At 35.5% G+C, this 16,739-nt stretch overlaps 1 protein-coding gene across 1 annotated transcript in view; it reads right to left on the bottom strand.

Moving 5' to 3' along the window:
• LOC113227197 overlaps window positions 1-16,739 on the bottom strand; it is a 138,665-nt gene that overhangs the window by 40,375 nt on the left and 81,551 nt on the right. The window contains exons 3-5 of the mRNA XM_026460082.1: window positions 12,363-12,458; window positions 7,465-7,603; window positions 3,956-4,089 (exon numbers count right to left, since the gene is read on the bottom strand). Of these exons, the coding sequence (XP_026315867.1) occupies window positions 3,956-4,089; window positions 7,465-7,603; window positions 12,363-12,458 (369 nt within the window). The remainder of the gene's footprint in view (window positions 1-3,955; window positions 4,090-7,464; window positions 7,604-12,362; window positions 12,459-16,739) is intronic.

Raw genomic sequence — 16,739 nt, 5'->3', positions numbered from 1 at the left:
AGTCGTGTGCCTGATGGTAAAGCTACACGCCTGTCCATAACAGTTGCAGTGCCACTCAGAGCTTTAAATCGCAAAGATTTGAGGGGCACCGCCGCTGCGCCCGTCACCCTGAGACATAAGTGATAAGTCCCGTGTACCTGTAATTTCACTAGCAGCCTCACCCTTTAAAACCGAAACACAGTTAACACAGTGAACACATTACTGCTTGGGGGCATAAATAGGTAAAGTGCGAGTACTTCCCTGGACGAACTCTTTCACAAGGAGCTTTACTGCTTCCAAAATCGAACTTAGTGCATAAGCGACATTCGAAGTGGTTCCGAGTTTTCTGGATTTATACAGTCTCGGATTCGGAACGAATACGAATGCTTGGCAGCAGAAATAGGTAAAGTGAAGGTTAAATACTTCCTTGGACGGACTCTTTGACAAGGAGCTCTTCTGCTACTATTGTTTTATGCCATAAGTTATGAAGTTGAGAAAAGCTCTTGATCACATCGATAAATCTTAATGTGTTCTTGACCAAACTAAGTTGTTTTATTATAATCGTCTTTTCTTCTTGTCTATACCATTAGATCTTAAATAACCTTCGAATCCTAACGACACTATGTGTACAAATCATTGACCTGCCAAGAAATAATAAAATCGTCTTGCAAACAACTGGGACAACATTTTAATACTACTTTTTTCCTGTTTTGTGTAGGAGTATGAGTAACAAGATATGTATAGGTTTCGTTCCGTATTAAAAAGTACAATAATGTAGTGTTAGTAATGTTTGCCTTAGAGTATATCTTTCGAGCCAAATCAAAACATTGCAAGGCTCAATAATGTGTTTTGAAATTTCATAACAAAAAATCTTTCGGCTGTTATCAATGAAAAATAAATTTATGCGTTTTTCAATAGCTTATTTTACAAAGTAAAATTATATTGGCTGAAGAGATTTCTTTAATATCCAACGTGCAAAGTAAGTTAAATGTATTTTTTTAATAACTAACCTCAAAAATTACAAAATAACCGCAAAATCATTTTTGCAGTCTTTTCTCAAAATGCTGCTTTTGAAATTATATAGTTAAATAATAATTTTACAGTAGTAACTTAAGATATGTGTGAAATAAGCACAATTTTAAGTTTTATGGAACGGTTTTTGCAGCTCTTGGGAACGTACTGTGCCTGTCAAAAGATAACATTGATTTTCTTATGTTACACTAGAAAATTATAAAATTTAATCGACACAAAAACGCATTGGTGGTTTAGATTGCTATTATGTTTCTAACAATCAGAATTGAAGACAGTAAATTTTAAAAATATCTGAATGCGCTTAAAAATTTGATAGAATATTTATATGATGGTTGTTAGTATGTAGCTAATTACTCCGTCCGTCAATAGCGAGAGAGGAGCGAGACATTTTCGGCAAACATAAAACCTAGTTTAAAAAAAAAAAAACACTAAAAATAAACAACCACGACAAACACACTGTCTACTGCTTCCAGAGTGGCAGCGATATTTCTCTACAATGAACATCTGTCAGAAGTGTACAAAATATTACCGTCATGCAATAGGACAAGAGAAATTGTATTCATTTGATTTTTGTCAGCGCGACCACTCAAGATTCCGGGTATAGAGATATATCACAAAGACGCCATTTTCCAGACAGAATTTAAGTGTTAAAGAAAGAGCTAAGCGTGCACAATTGCTGTGTCTGGATTGAACGGAGAATCCATACGGGCTTAAGCGACTAAAATATTTTGCTCACGACTGACAACGCTTTATGTTATTAGGGAGTTAGGTCTTTATAACAATGTGTAATTTATGCCTACAACAGAGGATATACACAGCATACGCCCCATTTTCATAAGACTCGGTCAACGTTGCAACCGGAACGACTGAAAATCAGCGTCTGTCTCGTAGGAGATAAACACTTTGCAGTGCCGTGTTCTTTTTTCTTTTGTGCAATACACGTTTACCTCAGTAAAGTGAATAATATTAGCTCACTAAATATTACTCAGTTATATAATAACTTTTTGTTTTAGTGTTAAGTATTAAAATGTAAAAAAGTTTTTCGTTTTTCTTTCTTTCAAATGTCTATAAGCGGCAGTTTTCCATCAAGTGAATTGTTTTGATGTTGCTTGCCAGCTTTTTAACATTCTGAATTTTTTTTAAATTAGAAGACAATGTTTAATATTTAAATCAAAGTGAGAAGGTTTTGTGAAAAGCGGAAGCTTTTAAATATGTAAAAGTAGGGCTGAATCAATTCGTGTCGTATCCGAAAGATGTTTAGCTTTGGTATGACTTTGGTATATTAATTGATATAATCTGCCTGGCTAGCTATTAGGTTGAAAAATTGATAAATGAGTGTCAAGGCTAAAAATAAAGAGGATTATTTTATTTATTTTTAATTTTTTAAGATACTAAGTGACAGGAGTAAGAAGTTGGGCGGCTGGTGGTAAGCGACTCGCTGGACCATAGCACTTGCCACTCAGAGCTATAAACCGCAAAGATCTGATGAACACTGCCACTATGCCTATCGCCCTGAGACACAAGTTGACAAGTCTCATTTTCTCTCTCATGTGCTTGTAATTTCACCAGCACCCTTATCCCCTGTTCACAGGGCATTGCATTGCACTTTTTTTGCAGTATAAATCTGAATATAATAAACTATGGCGTTTACACGTCGTCGTTTGTACTGCAAATAACGCACATGACTGAATACGTTTATCGAGTACTGCAAAAATACGTGCAGTGTAATGCTGTGTAAACGGAGGCTTATCCTTTAAAACCGGAACGCATTAATGCTCACATGACTGCTTGGCGGCAGAAATAAGTAAGGTGGCGGTTCCAGTTCGTCCAGAACTTTTTCACAAGGTGCTCTATGGCTACTAAAAATTAGATACAACCATATGTATGACTGTTTTGTTACTTTGTATCGTATTTTCCTATTTAGGCCAATTACTTTTACACGTGTATAGTATTAAATTTCCGATGAATACAACCTATAACCCAGAATACCTTCAAATTTACGTGTTGTATTTATTTATCAGAAATTTGATATTAGGCTTATAATTTTGGTACAAACTATTCGGTTATTCCATATTATTCACTGTTTTTCGACTAGAGAAATGGCAAAATTTCCAATTTTTTCATGCGTCGATAAATTCTTAATTTTCTTTAATGAATCTTTATCCTAGAACAGACTTGACATTAATTTGTCTACTAAGCTATTAAATTGCTTCGTTTATTAGTTGTTACAATTACTGGCAAAAATCATCAAGGGACCTTTGAATAAATGAATTTCTTTTTATAATCCAAGTGACGAAACAAATAAGTCGTGCGCCTGGTGGTAAGCGACACGCCTATCCATAGCAGTTGCAGTGCCACTCAGAGCTTTAAATCGCAAAGATCAGTCCCATGTGCCTGTGATTTCACCAGCACCCTCTTCCAAACCGGAACGCAGTGATATTTACATTACCGCTTGGCGGTGGAAATAAGTAAGGCGGCAGTACTTCCTTAGACGAACTCTTTCACGAGGAGCTCTGCTGCTACTAAAAACTAATAATATTACAAAACTATTGTAATATTATTAAGTTTATTGAATATCACTTAAAGGAGAAAAACTTTCATACATTTCTCACAGAATGCGCTGCAGCAAAACACGAATTATAAATGAAAAACAAAGATCTGCAAAAATTTGTAAGATGTGCTGGTGCGTTCCGTAGCTAAGTTGGAAGAACGTCAGTCACTGTATAATAAAGGCGCTGATTCGACTCCAGCCGAATCGAATTAATTTTTATATGTTAATGTTTAGATGAATTATTTTTAGTGAAGATAATTTGATTTTAAATCGCTGTAACCATGTCGTAACGCTATCCAATATAGCACGAATTAATGAAATATTCTTTTTTAAAACAGTAACCAGCACAAAGATTGAAACGACACACTTTTTGACTTAACTCGCAGATGTTACCTTCTCGTTATTTATGAACCAGGTGAGGTGCGGTGGGGGGTGCGCAGGGGTGCTCTGACACGTTGCGTCCAAATATTCGGTCGATGTCAGCTTTTTGTGTTTTATTTTTATCTTTGGACGAAATTTTTGGCGAACTGCAATAAAAAAATATATGATTGGCTTTTATAAGAAAATCACCCAAAAGTTATTGTGAATATTTTCAAATGGAGTCAACGAGTTTCTACATAATAATAAGTTTCTATATAACAACACAAGAACCCTTTTGGTGCTTCAACCCTGGTATGTGGTGGAGTGTGTTAATTGTTTGCAGAAAGTTTACAACTTCGGGACCATAGCAAATAACTACTATTTACGGTAATGTTGTTGTTTCTATGGAACTAAAGTTGAATAACAAGTTATACAGCGACGAGTGGAACCTTTCTCTTCCGATGCTACTTATACGTTTTGTTCCTTTCCAAATATCTCTAGATATTTCTGGTATAGTCAACTTATTCGCGCTGAAAAAAAATACTGGGGATTGAGACAAGCAACGCTAAATTGTCAATAGCGATAATACAGTGTCCTTTGATTGAATGCTTTCAATTCCAGTATATACAATTTGCTCCTTGGTGTAATAAGGCTATACCTGCAAAAACTAAAACTTTTCAGGAGAGAGTCTTACGGCGCTTTCAAATTGGACGCTTACAGAAGCGCTGCAGTAGCACTACACTGTGGCGCTGCAGTCGCGCCACTACTAATTTTCATGAAGTATTTAGAAGGGCAATTGCATGGCCACTGTCGTGACACGCGCGTCATTTTTGCAGTCACAATCATAATAACGCAATAAGACAATAATTTTATGCTTAAATACGAGAGTTTTCAAAATTTCACTTATCGTCGGTGTTTTGTAGAAAGGGCGAAAGCGCAATTTCGAAACAGTTTTCAGTTTTTGAAACAGGTTTCAAATTTACGTCTTGTTTTGATCTCGATTTTAAAACATTCGTGAAAAACTAAAACATCCTCCCCAGGAAAATCTACAAAATGTCGCTTACGCCCTTTTTAAAAAACACCAACGCGGTATTAATCAAACGTATTGATGATCAGGTAATGTAATGTATATGTTACCGGAAATATATGAAATCTAGGAATTGTATACAAATCCTATGTATACAACTCCGAAGCTATCTAGGAAATGTATAAAATATTGTTTCAAAAACTATTTGTTACATAAATGTCCTAGAAAATGTGTACAATTCCTAGGAATTGTATATAATTCCAATATCGTATTAGGAAATGTATAAAAATAATTTTTCGTTGTTAAAATGAGAATAATATTTTTTGTTAAAGCACTCATTGCCCAGAGGGACTTCCGCGTTTGTATAAAAAACCTAACTTAATCTAAATAATTCGATTCGTTTCTGCCCAGAGGGACTTCCGCATTTGTATAAAAAAAAAACCTAACTTAACCTAAATAGTCCAATTCGTTTCTGCCCAGAGGGACTTCCGCGTTTGTATAAAAAAAACCTAACTTAACCTAAATAATCCGATTCGTTTCTGCCCAGAAGGACTAGGACGCGCGTACGCACTGACAGTTTACGCGGCAGTTAGCGCGATCGCCTGATCAGACGAATCAATACCCTCCCCTCGCCCCGCTATCCCCGCGTACCCATTGAAATCTCAAATGTTTTACATTTCCGATTGCTATTTAGGAAATGTATAGATTTCCTAGGAAATGTGTCTGATATAATTTATTTTACACATTTCCGTGCGATTTTAGGAATTACATACATTTTCTAGGAATTGTATACAATGACGGATTACATACATTTCCGGTAACAACAATGTGGTATTTTTTTCATTCGAACGAAATCCAAACATAAAAAAAAGAGTGTTGCCGGGGTAATTGCTTTATTGATTATGTACTTTTCAAATTAAAAATAGAAATATAAACACGATATCGCGTTGATAATGACATAATATGACGGCAATGTATGGATAATGAAGGATAATGGTATGATAATACAAACATTACAGTGTATTTTTTAAAATGTATATTTATATAGATGACGTTCTGAGTAACCTGGTGTATAGTTACAATTTATCATAATTTTATGTTATCATTGATTCGGTCAATTTTAATATTGAGGTATAGTACCTATATAAAGATAAACTCGTATTATTTTTGAAACCAAACTTTTCTATGCGAAGTTTCAAAACGGTTCTCATTGAAGTTTGCAATGTTCTGATGGACGTGAGTTTCTGAAACGGAATATTCATTATGAGCAGACAAAATGCAATGCCATCTCACTTCAGAGGTGTAACAAGGCGCTATTTAAAAAGTTTAATTAAATGTTAGTCGCACGGACTTATTAATTTAAGTTCAGATTGTTGATATGGTAGTCAGATTCGAATAATCTAACGGTGCATTCGACGAGGCGAGACGAGGCGAGATTCCATATCTCGCCTACTTGTTTCCGCCGAAAATTACCGCTATTGCGGTTGACAACTTATGTTGTCAACCGCAATAGCGGTAATTTTATTAAAAAAAATTAAATACTTAAAGAGTAAATTACGTGGTTGATAAATTTTACAAGTTCGACTGCAGGGCGCTCTGCAATTATTTGCAGAAAAGTAATTTTTATAATCTTAAATCTACATATCTCACAATCTCGCTATTGATATTAGTAGCCACCGTGAGCTCGCGCCGACACGCGCATAACATCGCGTGAATCGTCTTTTTGTAACTGAGTTAAATTAATTCTATGTAGCATCAATATGCTTCAATATAATACGAATAAGTAGGTATATTAATCAATTCAAAACTATTTCCGTTGAAGATGCGCTAAGAGAAAACTAAAATCTTTTCATACAAATTTCAATCCTCGTCTAGACTCATCTCGTCTCTCCTCGCCGGTGGAAAAATGCTTGTCTTACGAGTTTATTAAAATTTAATCTCGCTTAGTGATTACATGTTCACACCTGTGCGTTTCACAGTTGAGCGCGAATTTCCACCGTAGAAGAAAAAATATATTTTCAAAAATTGCTTCCATATTTCAACAGATACTTACGGGAAAAAGTGAATTTTAGGTTTAAAGCACAGAAATCTAAATAGTTTGTTCTAAATGGTTGATTTCTGTGCTAATTCGTCTACTAGTGATAATGCATACTTTTAGTAATTGTTGTGAACTGCTTTAAACTTTTTGAAATTTTGCTTTGAGATTAAAAATTCAGATCCATTTAAGTGTTCAGTACATGGCCATTAGTACTACCTTGTTTCAAAATAGAATATTGAGAAACGGATTTAAAGTTAAAAAAAGATACGGACTTAATTATGATGGACGCCTTGTACCTATACATTAAAGATTCAAAAGCAGTGGCCGTTGCGCGGACGGAGTCCACCAATGTCGCCTTTAAAATATATGTACATATGTATACTACACAACTTTAAGGTCGTTTATCAGTCATTTATATATTGGTGAAGTGGAGATGATTTGGTGCTGGGGCTTTAAAATAACAATAACTTTACTCACCAATTACTGTAAGTTCATGTATCCTGGACACTTTGGAGTAGAAGAGCGGAGTCTCGATGGCAACTTCACACGCGTACGACCCCGATGCGGTGAAATCCATCTTGTCCAAAGTTATCGATGTTGGCGTCAGTTTCATTAGCTACAAACACAATAAAACAAGTATTTATTATTACTAAGGAAGACATATCGCACCTCTCATGAAAGAATGGTATAAGCGGAGTCACATCAAAAACGTTTATTGCTCCATTGGGTGCAGAAAAATATAACCCACATCCTCTCCAATTATTGTAACTCTATCTACAATATTAGTGGATAGAGTTACAGGAATTGGAGAGCTTGACTAAACATGTTTGACGTCACTCCACTTATGTCATTGTTCCCTGAAGGATGCGTAATTATGTGGCTTAATATATTTATTTAAATGTAAGTCTGAATACAATAAAAACAAACATGATTGAAACGATAACCGGGAAAAAACGGTGATCGTGTTTTGCACAATACAATGCGACTTCTTTATTACAAACACTAATTAAACAAATCCTTGAAGGGAAGCGGGTTTTGTTATTTAAATAACTTTATGTAGAATACTTAAAAGAAAAGAAAAACAAAATGAGCAAAAGGATACATTGTTCTAAGTATTTATTTTATTTACATCTGCTCAAAAACACTTCTTTTGAGCGGCTTAAATAATATTGTGTTCAATTATTAACTAAACGATTAATTGTCACCAGTTACAGATTTCATTCAAATATGTAACTTTTTTTTATGATATTATTTGACGGATTACAAAAGATAAGATACGGAGATTACAAGACGTGCGCCTGATGGTTGCAGTTGCAGTGCCACTTTGAGCTTTAAACCGCAAAGATCTGAGGGACACTGCCACTGTGCCCGTCACCCTGAGACATAAGTTGAGATGACCCACGTGCCTGTAATTTTACCAGCACCCTTCAAAACCGTAACGCAGTAACGCTCACATTACCGCTTGGCGGCAGAAATAGGTAAGGTGGCAGTATTTCCCTGGGCGATCTCTCGTCTAAGATAGTTAAATAAAAAGTCATATCGTGGTAAAAAACCTGTAATCAGTGATTAGTTAGGTATTTTTATTTTGTATTTAGTAAGGTGATTAGTTAGGGAAGAAATCAGAAAGGCTTGTGGAAATGGGCGACAACTATGGGAGGCCATTGGTAAAGTTACCAATGTAACTAAAAATAAAGCTGTGAATGATTCACTGTTACACGTAGGAAACACACCTCAGGACTCTATAGATATGGTGAACCATTCTAATCCTAGTCGTTACATGGTTGAACGATGCAGTGGTGATTCATTTGTTTTATTGGAGACGAACGAACAAGAGGTAGAGCATTTAATTAACACTCTAAAAGCAGATTGTGCAATAGGATGGGATGGCATTTCTGGAAATTTATTAAGACGATACAAATACCTTATTATACCGCCGCTCTCTTATATATGTAATTTGAGTAGTTCTACGTGAGTCTTTCCTGACCAATTCAAACGATTGAAAACTTTTAAACAATTATAGGCCCATCTCTGTCCTGCCAGCCTTTTCAAAGATCCTCGAGCGCATTCTAAATAATAGGTTGGTAAATTATCTGGAAACTGGCCAATTTCTATCAGATAATCAGTACGGGTTTCGAAGGGGTAGAACCACTTCTGACGCAGTCCATAATTTGGTCGATCATGTTGTTGTCAGCTTGGATAAGCGGTACGGGTATCTTGGTGTGTTTTTGGATTTGGCTAAGGCCTTTGATACTATTTCGATACCCCGACTTCTGCATAAGCTCCAGGCATTGGGACTAAGGGGCTTGCAGTGAAACATTTTTGAGAGCTATCTCACAGGTAGGTTCCAGTGTGTTAGAATTGGTGATTATACTAGCGTTTCCCAACCTTTCACCTTTGGGGTCCCTCAGGGCAGTATTCTGGGTCCTACTCTTTTCCTGGTGTAAATTGATGACCTTTGTAATTTACAACTTCAAAACTGTAAAAATTTCTCATATACTGATGACACTGCACTTATATTCACCGGGGTAAATTGGGATGAAGTTTATCAATCCGCCCAGTCGGGCTTTGACGTGGTGAGGGAGTGGCTAGAAGACTATCTGCTCACACTTAATGTGGACAAGACTAGAGTGGTGCCTTTTTCTATACGTAAACATACTCTACCGCAAACTATCTTAAGTTTACTGTTATCTCCACCCAGGTGCCGGGATCTGAGGCTGACGTTTTGAAAACTGTCAAAAGCATAAAATATCTTGGTTTGCTATTTGACTCTACACTCTACTTTAGACAATACATACATCTACTGTCAGCGCGCATCCGTAAGCTAATTTATATTTTTAAATGTCTTCGTCATGTCGCAGACGTCAACATCATGAAAATGGTGTATCTTGCTCTAGTACAAAGTTTACTAACCTATTGCATTACTAGTTGGGGTGGGGCTGCTAAAGGTAATTTTATTCTTATAGAAAGAGCACAAAGAGCTTTACTAAAGCTTGCCTGCTTCAAACCCTACCGGTTCCCAACGAGAGATCTTTACTCTTTCTGTGAAGTTCTAACTGTTAGACAGTTATTCGTTCTCTGGACTGTTTTAAAGCAACATTCCCTCACTCCATACGACAGCGCCTCTAATAGACGACATTGCATAATGGCTACTTCTGACCATCTCAGGACTGCCTTCACTCGTAGATTTTTCTGTTTCCTGGGATGTTTTCTGTACAATGCACTATATATATATATTTATATCCGTAACTACGCACACACACATAATACAACACGCACTCATAGTCAAATATCTTTTACGTGCAAGAAAGTTTTTAAATTTAATTTTAATTTAAGTTTGATCTTTTAGGTGTATATAGTTCAATAATGTCAAATGTATTTTTTCACTATTTAAATGTTTTTCCTTTATAAACAATTAATCTTAGTAATACCTTAAGATTGTCATGTGTCATTTCCAAGGGTGCGAGCCTGGCGACTTATAGTACAGGCGTTAAGCCTTTAACAAGCACCAACTCCCAAAAATAAGTTATTGCGTGTATCTTAAATTACTAAGAACTATATGTACATATTTTTGTGGAGGAATAAACGTTACTATTATTATTATTTTACTTATACATAATAAATATTTTATAGAAAAACTTTTATTGTATTTTATTAAACAGTTTAAAAAATATATTAGCGAATATAAAGGCTATACCCAACAGATTTAAATATGACTTATAATCTTGACTTACAAGATAGATAGACAATAGTTGATTTAGTGAGAGTACATTTTAGTGTAGTATTAAAATAGTAGGTATTTTGTGCTACTCGAAACTTTTATCACAATATGGAAGTCAAAAAAATAATACGAACTACAAACAAATTATGTATTGTCAGGCGGGGTAAGAAAATACTTTATTTTGAGTCAAATGTTTTGAGCTCTAGAAACAACAGATAAAGTCTTATAGGAATGCCATTGTCTATCAGCTTAATATGTTTCAACATGTAATCATTACGTTAAATTCAATACTTACGATGTATATGTCGAAAAAATGCAAATTGTACGTTTCTCTCCCCCGAAAGAGGGGGTAAGAGGAAAATTCATCGCATATATTTCTTGCAAAGGTTCTCGTGTTCTCAAGATTTCACAACTGTCAAATTTGTTTGTTGCGCCTTTTGAATTTGGAGCATCATAGCGACATCTTTTTAAAATCGTTTAAACGAAATTCGTTTGTCTGTTTTATCGACTGATAAAAATAGACTGAGAAAATAGTGATAAACTCTTTATATTATGAGTTAAGGCTTCAAGACCCACTGGTGTCCCACTTACCTCACCTGACCTTATGTGTTAAATTTTATAGCTTTCCCTTTTTTTTATAAAAGTTGTAGCCAAATTTTCTTTGTAGACTCTTTATAACGTTCTCCCGAAAAGTTGCTATTTTTCAGTTGGCCATAATTACACCAAAAGTGCGGTATCATAAACGTCATAGAGAATTTAGATATTACGAATACAGAGTATAACAAAATTAGTTAACCTGGTCGTTGTTTGCTTTAGTACGAGTAACACACATTTCACACATTAATTTCCAGACCACAATAACCTGTGGTCTGGAAATTAATTTTAGCGCTGATGATATTATTATCGCTTTTGTATGAACAATCAAAGTACTACGGTCCATTGCCTTTTCTACATTTTCTAATAAAAATATTACTAAAGAACAGGTAAAGGAGTTATATTCCAAACCATTTTCCTTGAATCGATCACCCTTGGCGTCCAATGGTGAGCAAAGTGTATCATTCTTTATTTTGGACTCTATCTCTTCCAAATACGACATGAAATAAGAATGGGAAACAACCTTAATAAGGTCACTTACAAAGTAAAAAATGTCAAAGGAAAAACTCTTGTAAAAAATAAAAACAGTACACGGGTTGATTTATCATCGGTAACGAACGATGTTCTTTTAAAGATATTTCCATTTTGTGAGATCTGTATGTAATAGAAAAGTTTCCTTCTACTTTTGAATTCCTGAACGCAACTTTGTGTAATTGAATTGATGACATTCCTACTTTACAGTCTGATGTTTAGACGACCTTGGTGCTTAGAGGATGGAGGAAAAGGGCGACCCCTCATACCTCACTTCCTAAAACCTAGGCTCGCATTGAAATAAGGCGGTGTTGACGGCTCTGCACTTTCGCATTTACTGTCGATCTGATCCTTGTGTTAAAATAAAGAACGATTGTATTATTATTATTGTTATTAAGATAATTTGCATATCTTCGTTTAACGTTTTGATACGCTAAATTTGATTCATGTTTATTTGTAGGTACTTGGAATTTTTCCCCACAAAGAACATTTACTTGAATACGTAAATGTTGTTCAAATCGATAGAACTTACATTGATTTCGGCTCCAGTGATATTGTATAATTCGAAAGGCGGATCCCGTTCGCGCACGTACTTCATAATGCGCTGAGCGTTCTTGAAAAACACCACCTGGAAAACACGGGACTGTAAGCTTTCATATTGGGCAATAAATTAATAAATATAAGTATTAAACTACGTTGCTTTGATCTCAAAGTAAGTAACTAAAGTACTTGTGTTATGGAAACCGGGAACAAAACAGCACAACAAACACCCAGACCGGATAGTATGGAAAATTTAGTTTTCTATATTTACCCGGCCGGGGATCAAACCCGGGACCTCAGAGATGACTACTCCATGAAAACCGGTGCGCACTCCGACGACTGAGGTCGGCAAAAAGCTTTGGAGCCTAAATAAAAGATAAGAGGACGTTGTTGTTGTCGTCGTTAATATCTATTGATAGGGCTGTGATGTGGCGAATTAAAAATAATAGACTACAGTAAGACAAAAGGCTTAAAAGTCGCAAGCTGTCGCTAAACGTGTATTTCCTCAACTCATATCGTATGATACTTATTATAAAACCTTAATGAAGGAGTAGTTTTGACCGAATGCCGAAGGGTGTCAAGTACCGACGTTTCCGAGGCCGGTTACCCGGACACTCACGTTGCTTCACACGTCGCAGACAACACGTGTAAATAATTTTGGTAATTAGTGCTTTATTATTATGTATAAGGTATGGTATTTATGAGCATAAATAAATAAATAAAATAAAAACGACCAAAAAAAAAGACCAGTACATCTGGGCCAAAAGTCTGCTAATTTTCTTGAAATTTTCAGTGGTCATTGTAATTCACACTTCACTATGACCATATTGCAATTATGATAATATTTGTTATTCTAAAATCTAGTTGCAATGGCAGTGGAGTCCCAATAGAATGTCAATGAAATGGCGGTGATGGCATTAACTCGTTCTATCATTAAGGATCAATGTTGCCTTACTAAAATTACCGATGGTATGCTACACGCCTGTCCATAACAGTTGCAGTGTCACTCAGAGCTTTAAATTGCCAAGATCTGGGGGGCACTGCCACTGCGCCCGTGACCCTGAAAGTTGATAAGTACCATGTGCCTGTAATTTCACCAACACCCTTCACTTCAAAACTGGAACACAGTAATGCTGACATTACCGCTTGGCGGCAAAAGTAGTTAGGATGGCAGTACTTCCGTAGACAAGATTGCTACTATCAATGATAATGACAATTTAGTGCAGTAATAAAAAATACATATAAAAATATAATTTTAGTTAAACAACAATAAAATAAATTTTGTAATTAATACAGCGACATCTCTTGTCCGCTTTTGGTATCTGTAATGGTACCTGACTTAGTAAATAACTTCAAAAGTTGCTCACAGGTCTTTCTTGTTCTATTAATAATGTTATTCATGGTCAGGATTACCATTAGTTACAAATTTATGGTAGGACTTCTTCATTATTATCTACGATATTTCGTAACGGTTACACGCTCCATGATCACGGGTTGGCTGATATATAGGGATAATTATAACTCCAATCGTGTCTTGGTAAGAGTCTTGTAGAGATAAATCATTTATTAAAAAACCACGAATGTCATAAAACTGCCTCTGTAGTCGGCGGTCATAATGTCGGACTGCTACGCAGAGGTCAGGAGTTCGATTCCCTGGCGAGGAGAAATATTTGTATTGCTTACATTTATTTCTCTCGTGAGTACGGGTGTAATTTGTGGTTGCCTATGTGTGTGTCCATGGCACGCACGATACAAAATTTCTCTAGTGCGGGGCAATGAGTGTGTGCGTTATTATATATTGTTATGTAATCTATATCAACAATCACATAAAATTTACATGTACTATTGTATTTATTAAAGTACTCGTACGGCACTGTCGTGTACATTATGAACTATACAGCACGTCAAAGTATGAGAAATTACATTGACATCGTTAAACGAAAAATGAAAACATTAAATAATAATACAAAATGTAACAAAACTGACGACTTCGGTGGCGTACGAGTTAAAGCCGTACGGCGTCGTGGCGTACGGTTTTAACTGTTTAACTGCCTGTGCCGAACGGTTACCATGCCGGACTGCCACGCAGATGTCCCAGGTTGGATTCCCGGGTAGGAAGAAATATTAGTATGGCCTACGTTATTTCTCTCGTGAGTTTGGGTGTAACTTGTGGTTGTTTATGTATGTGTCCATGGCACCCGCGACACAGGGTTTCCCTAGTGCGGGGCTATGTTGAGTGTGTGCGTTATTATTATTATTACTGTGGGAGCTGAATGATAAGGTCCCAGATTCGATTCCTAATTTGACCATTTAGTGGGAAATTTACTTTAATTTTAATTTATTAAATATTTTTTTATGATACGTGTAGTGAATAGTGACGGGACGAACAAGTCGAGGGCTGGGAGTAAGCGACACGCCTGTCCATAACAGTTGGCATTGCCATTCAGAGCGGCAGAAATAGGTAAGGTGGCAGTACTTCCCTGTCAAACTCTTTCACAAAGAGGTGTACTGCTACTAAAAATAATAGTTGTGTTGTTGTTTTTTAAGAAATTAAAAGTTTATGATTGGAAATGACAATGCATTTGATTACAATGAAAAAGACATGAAAATAAATGAATTTTATTTATAAAATACACATAAAACGATATAAATTATTATAATTACTATTATTATTATAAAGTATCCTACTATACCGAAGCCGAGTGGTATCTTAATGAATTATATCCGAAGGGGGGTGGCACTTTCAATTTATACATCAACATTTTCTCTGAAAACCCCTCTAACAAAATCGGCTGTTCCTTACTAAATATTTATATCCACTTGAACAAAGTACATTATAATATAATTAAGTTACGAAAGTTACTCTTTGATCTTTGATAATTTTAAATACACTAATTCACTAAATTAACGGTTAACTCACGAATTTAAGTGAAAACAAAAAGAAAAACGAAAGCTGTTGTCGTCGTGCCACCATCGCGGAAGCTCATGAAGCTGATGGATGAGGACTACGGACTGGTCCGAAACATGTCGAGCAAAAATTATACTTTATTACATAAAAAAATACAAAGTAATATTAAATAGAGAAGGTAAGCAAAGGCGGACTTATCTCTAAAAGTAATCTCTTCCAGGTAAACCAAGGTAGTGAAAACAACGGTTATAAGAAGACAACATTGTGCAAAAGACAAAGAGGAAGAAATATAATAAACTAAACAGATATAACAATGAAAGTGTTATACATAGTACGCGTGTCGCGGGGTGTCAATGGATACGGCCAACAAACCATAACCTTTCCAAAAACAATCTTATTTCAATGTAAGCTTAATGTAAGCTTATCATAGAGTTAGCTCGTACCATGACAAACCTGTCAACCAAGTAATGTATTATTGCTAAAGTGATTAAAAGAACGAATGATTTCCCAATATTGTCTATTCCTTACTGAAAACAGGAAAGAAATAACGCTGTATGAATTATACTTAGACCTGGATTTTTTTTCATCCTCTAAGGAATTATATGACGCCATCTCTTTCTTTTTTCATGTTTTGAATCGTATTATCGTTGTATAATGTTTAAAGTACTTAATGTTATTTACATTCAGATAATTTTAACTGTAATAAAAAGTATGTAATCATAAAATCTATTAAAATTACGTAGTTTTCAATTATTTTTCCGCATTTTCATGAAGAAAAATAAATAAAACAAGTTGACTCTTGATAGTCACGTTGTAAATTCGGAATAGTAAATAAGTTATTTTTAATCATTACAAATCAATATTTAGACAATAAATTCGAAAATATTGTAGCTTCCACACCGCGTCCGGGTAACTATTTTAAGATTGCTAAATTTGCTGATAAGGACAATATTACTTTAATGTTAACGTTGCGTCATAGTACGAACTGAGTGAATGAATAATCACAAAGCTGCCAATAAAACATAGTTTTACCATTATAAAAAGCTTACTTTTAGCGCGTCATGGTACGAAAAGTCAATGTAAGGTTAAAGTAATATTGTTTTAAGAGGTTGTGGCAGGCCCCCTGTACTCTCGTTCTCCGTCCATATCCGTTCAAAATAATTACTGTCAAATATGTAATACTCGATAAAAGACGCATGATACGAATGAAGCTTCATACTTGATCGAGTGTTACTTATTTGACAGTAATCGTTTCGGGCAGATGTCAGACGGAGAACGATAGTAGACCCCCGGACAGTGGACGGCACAAACTTCGAGAGGCCTTACTCAACAGTAGGTGAAATAAGGCTGTGGTTGATAATGATAATGACGTAAGTATTATAAACACGTAGACATTATGCATATACATTATATATTATGCATTATGCATATTTTAGTAGCAGTAGAGCTCCTTGTGAAATA

This window comes from Hyposmocoma kahamanoa, unplaced genomic scaffold (assembly GCF_003589595.1).
Source record: "Hyposmocoma kahamanoa isolate Upper Pololo Valley unplaced genomic scaffold, ASM358959v1 202, whole genome shotgun sequence".
NCBI lineage: Eukaryota > Metazoa > Arthropoda > Insecta > Lepidoptera > Cosmopterigidae > Hyposmocoma > Hyposmocoma kahamanoa.
The sequence above is the reverse complement of the archived record's forward strand: the minus strand, read 5'-3'. Positions and strand labels throughout refer to the sequence as shown.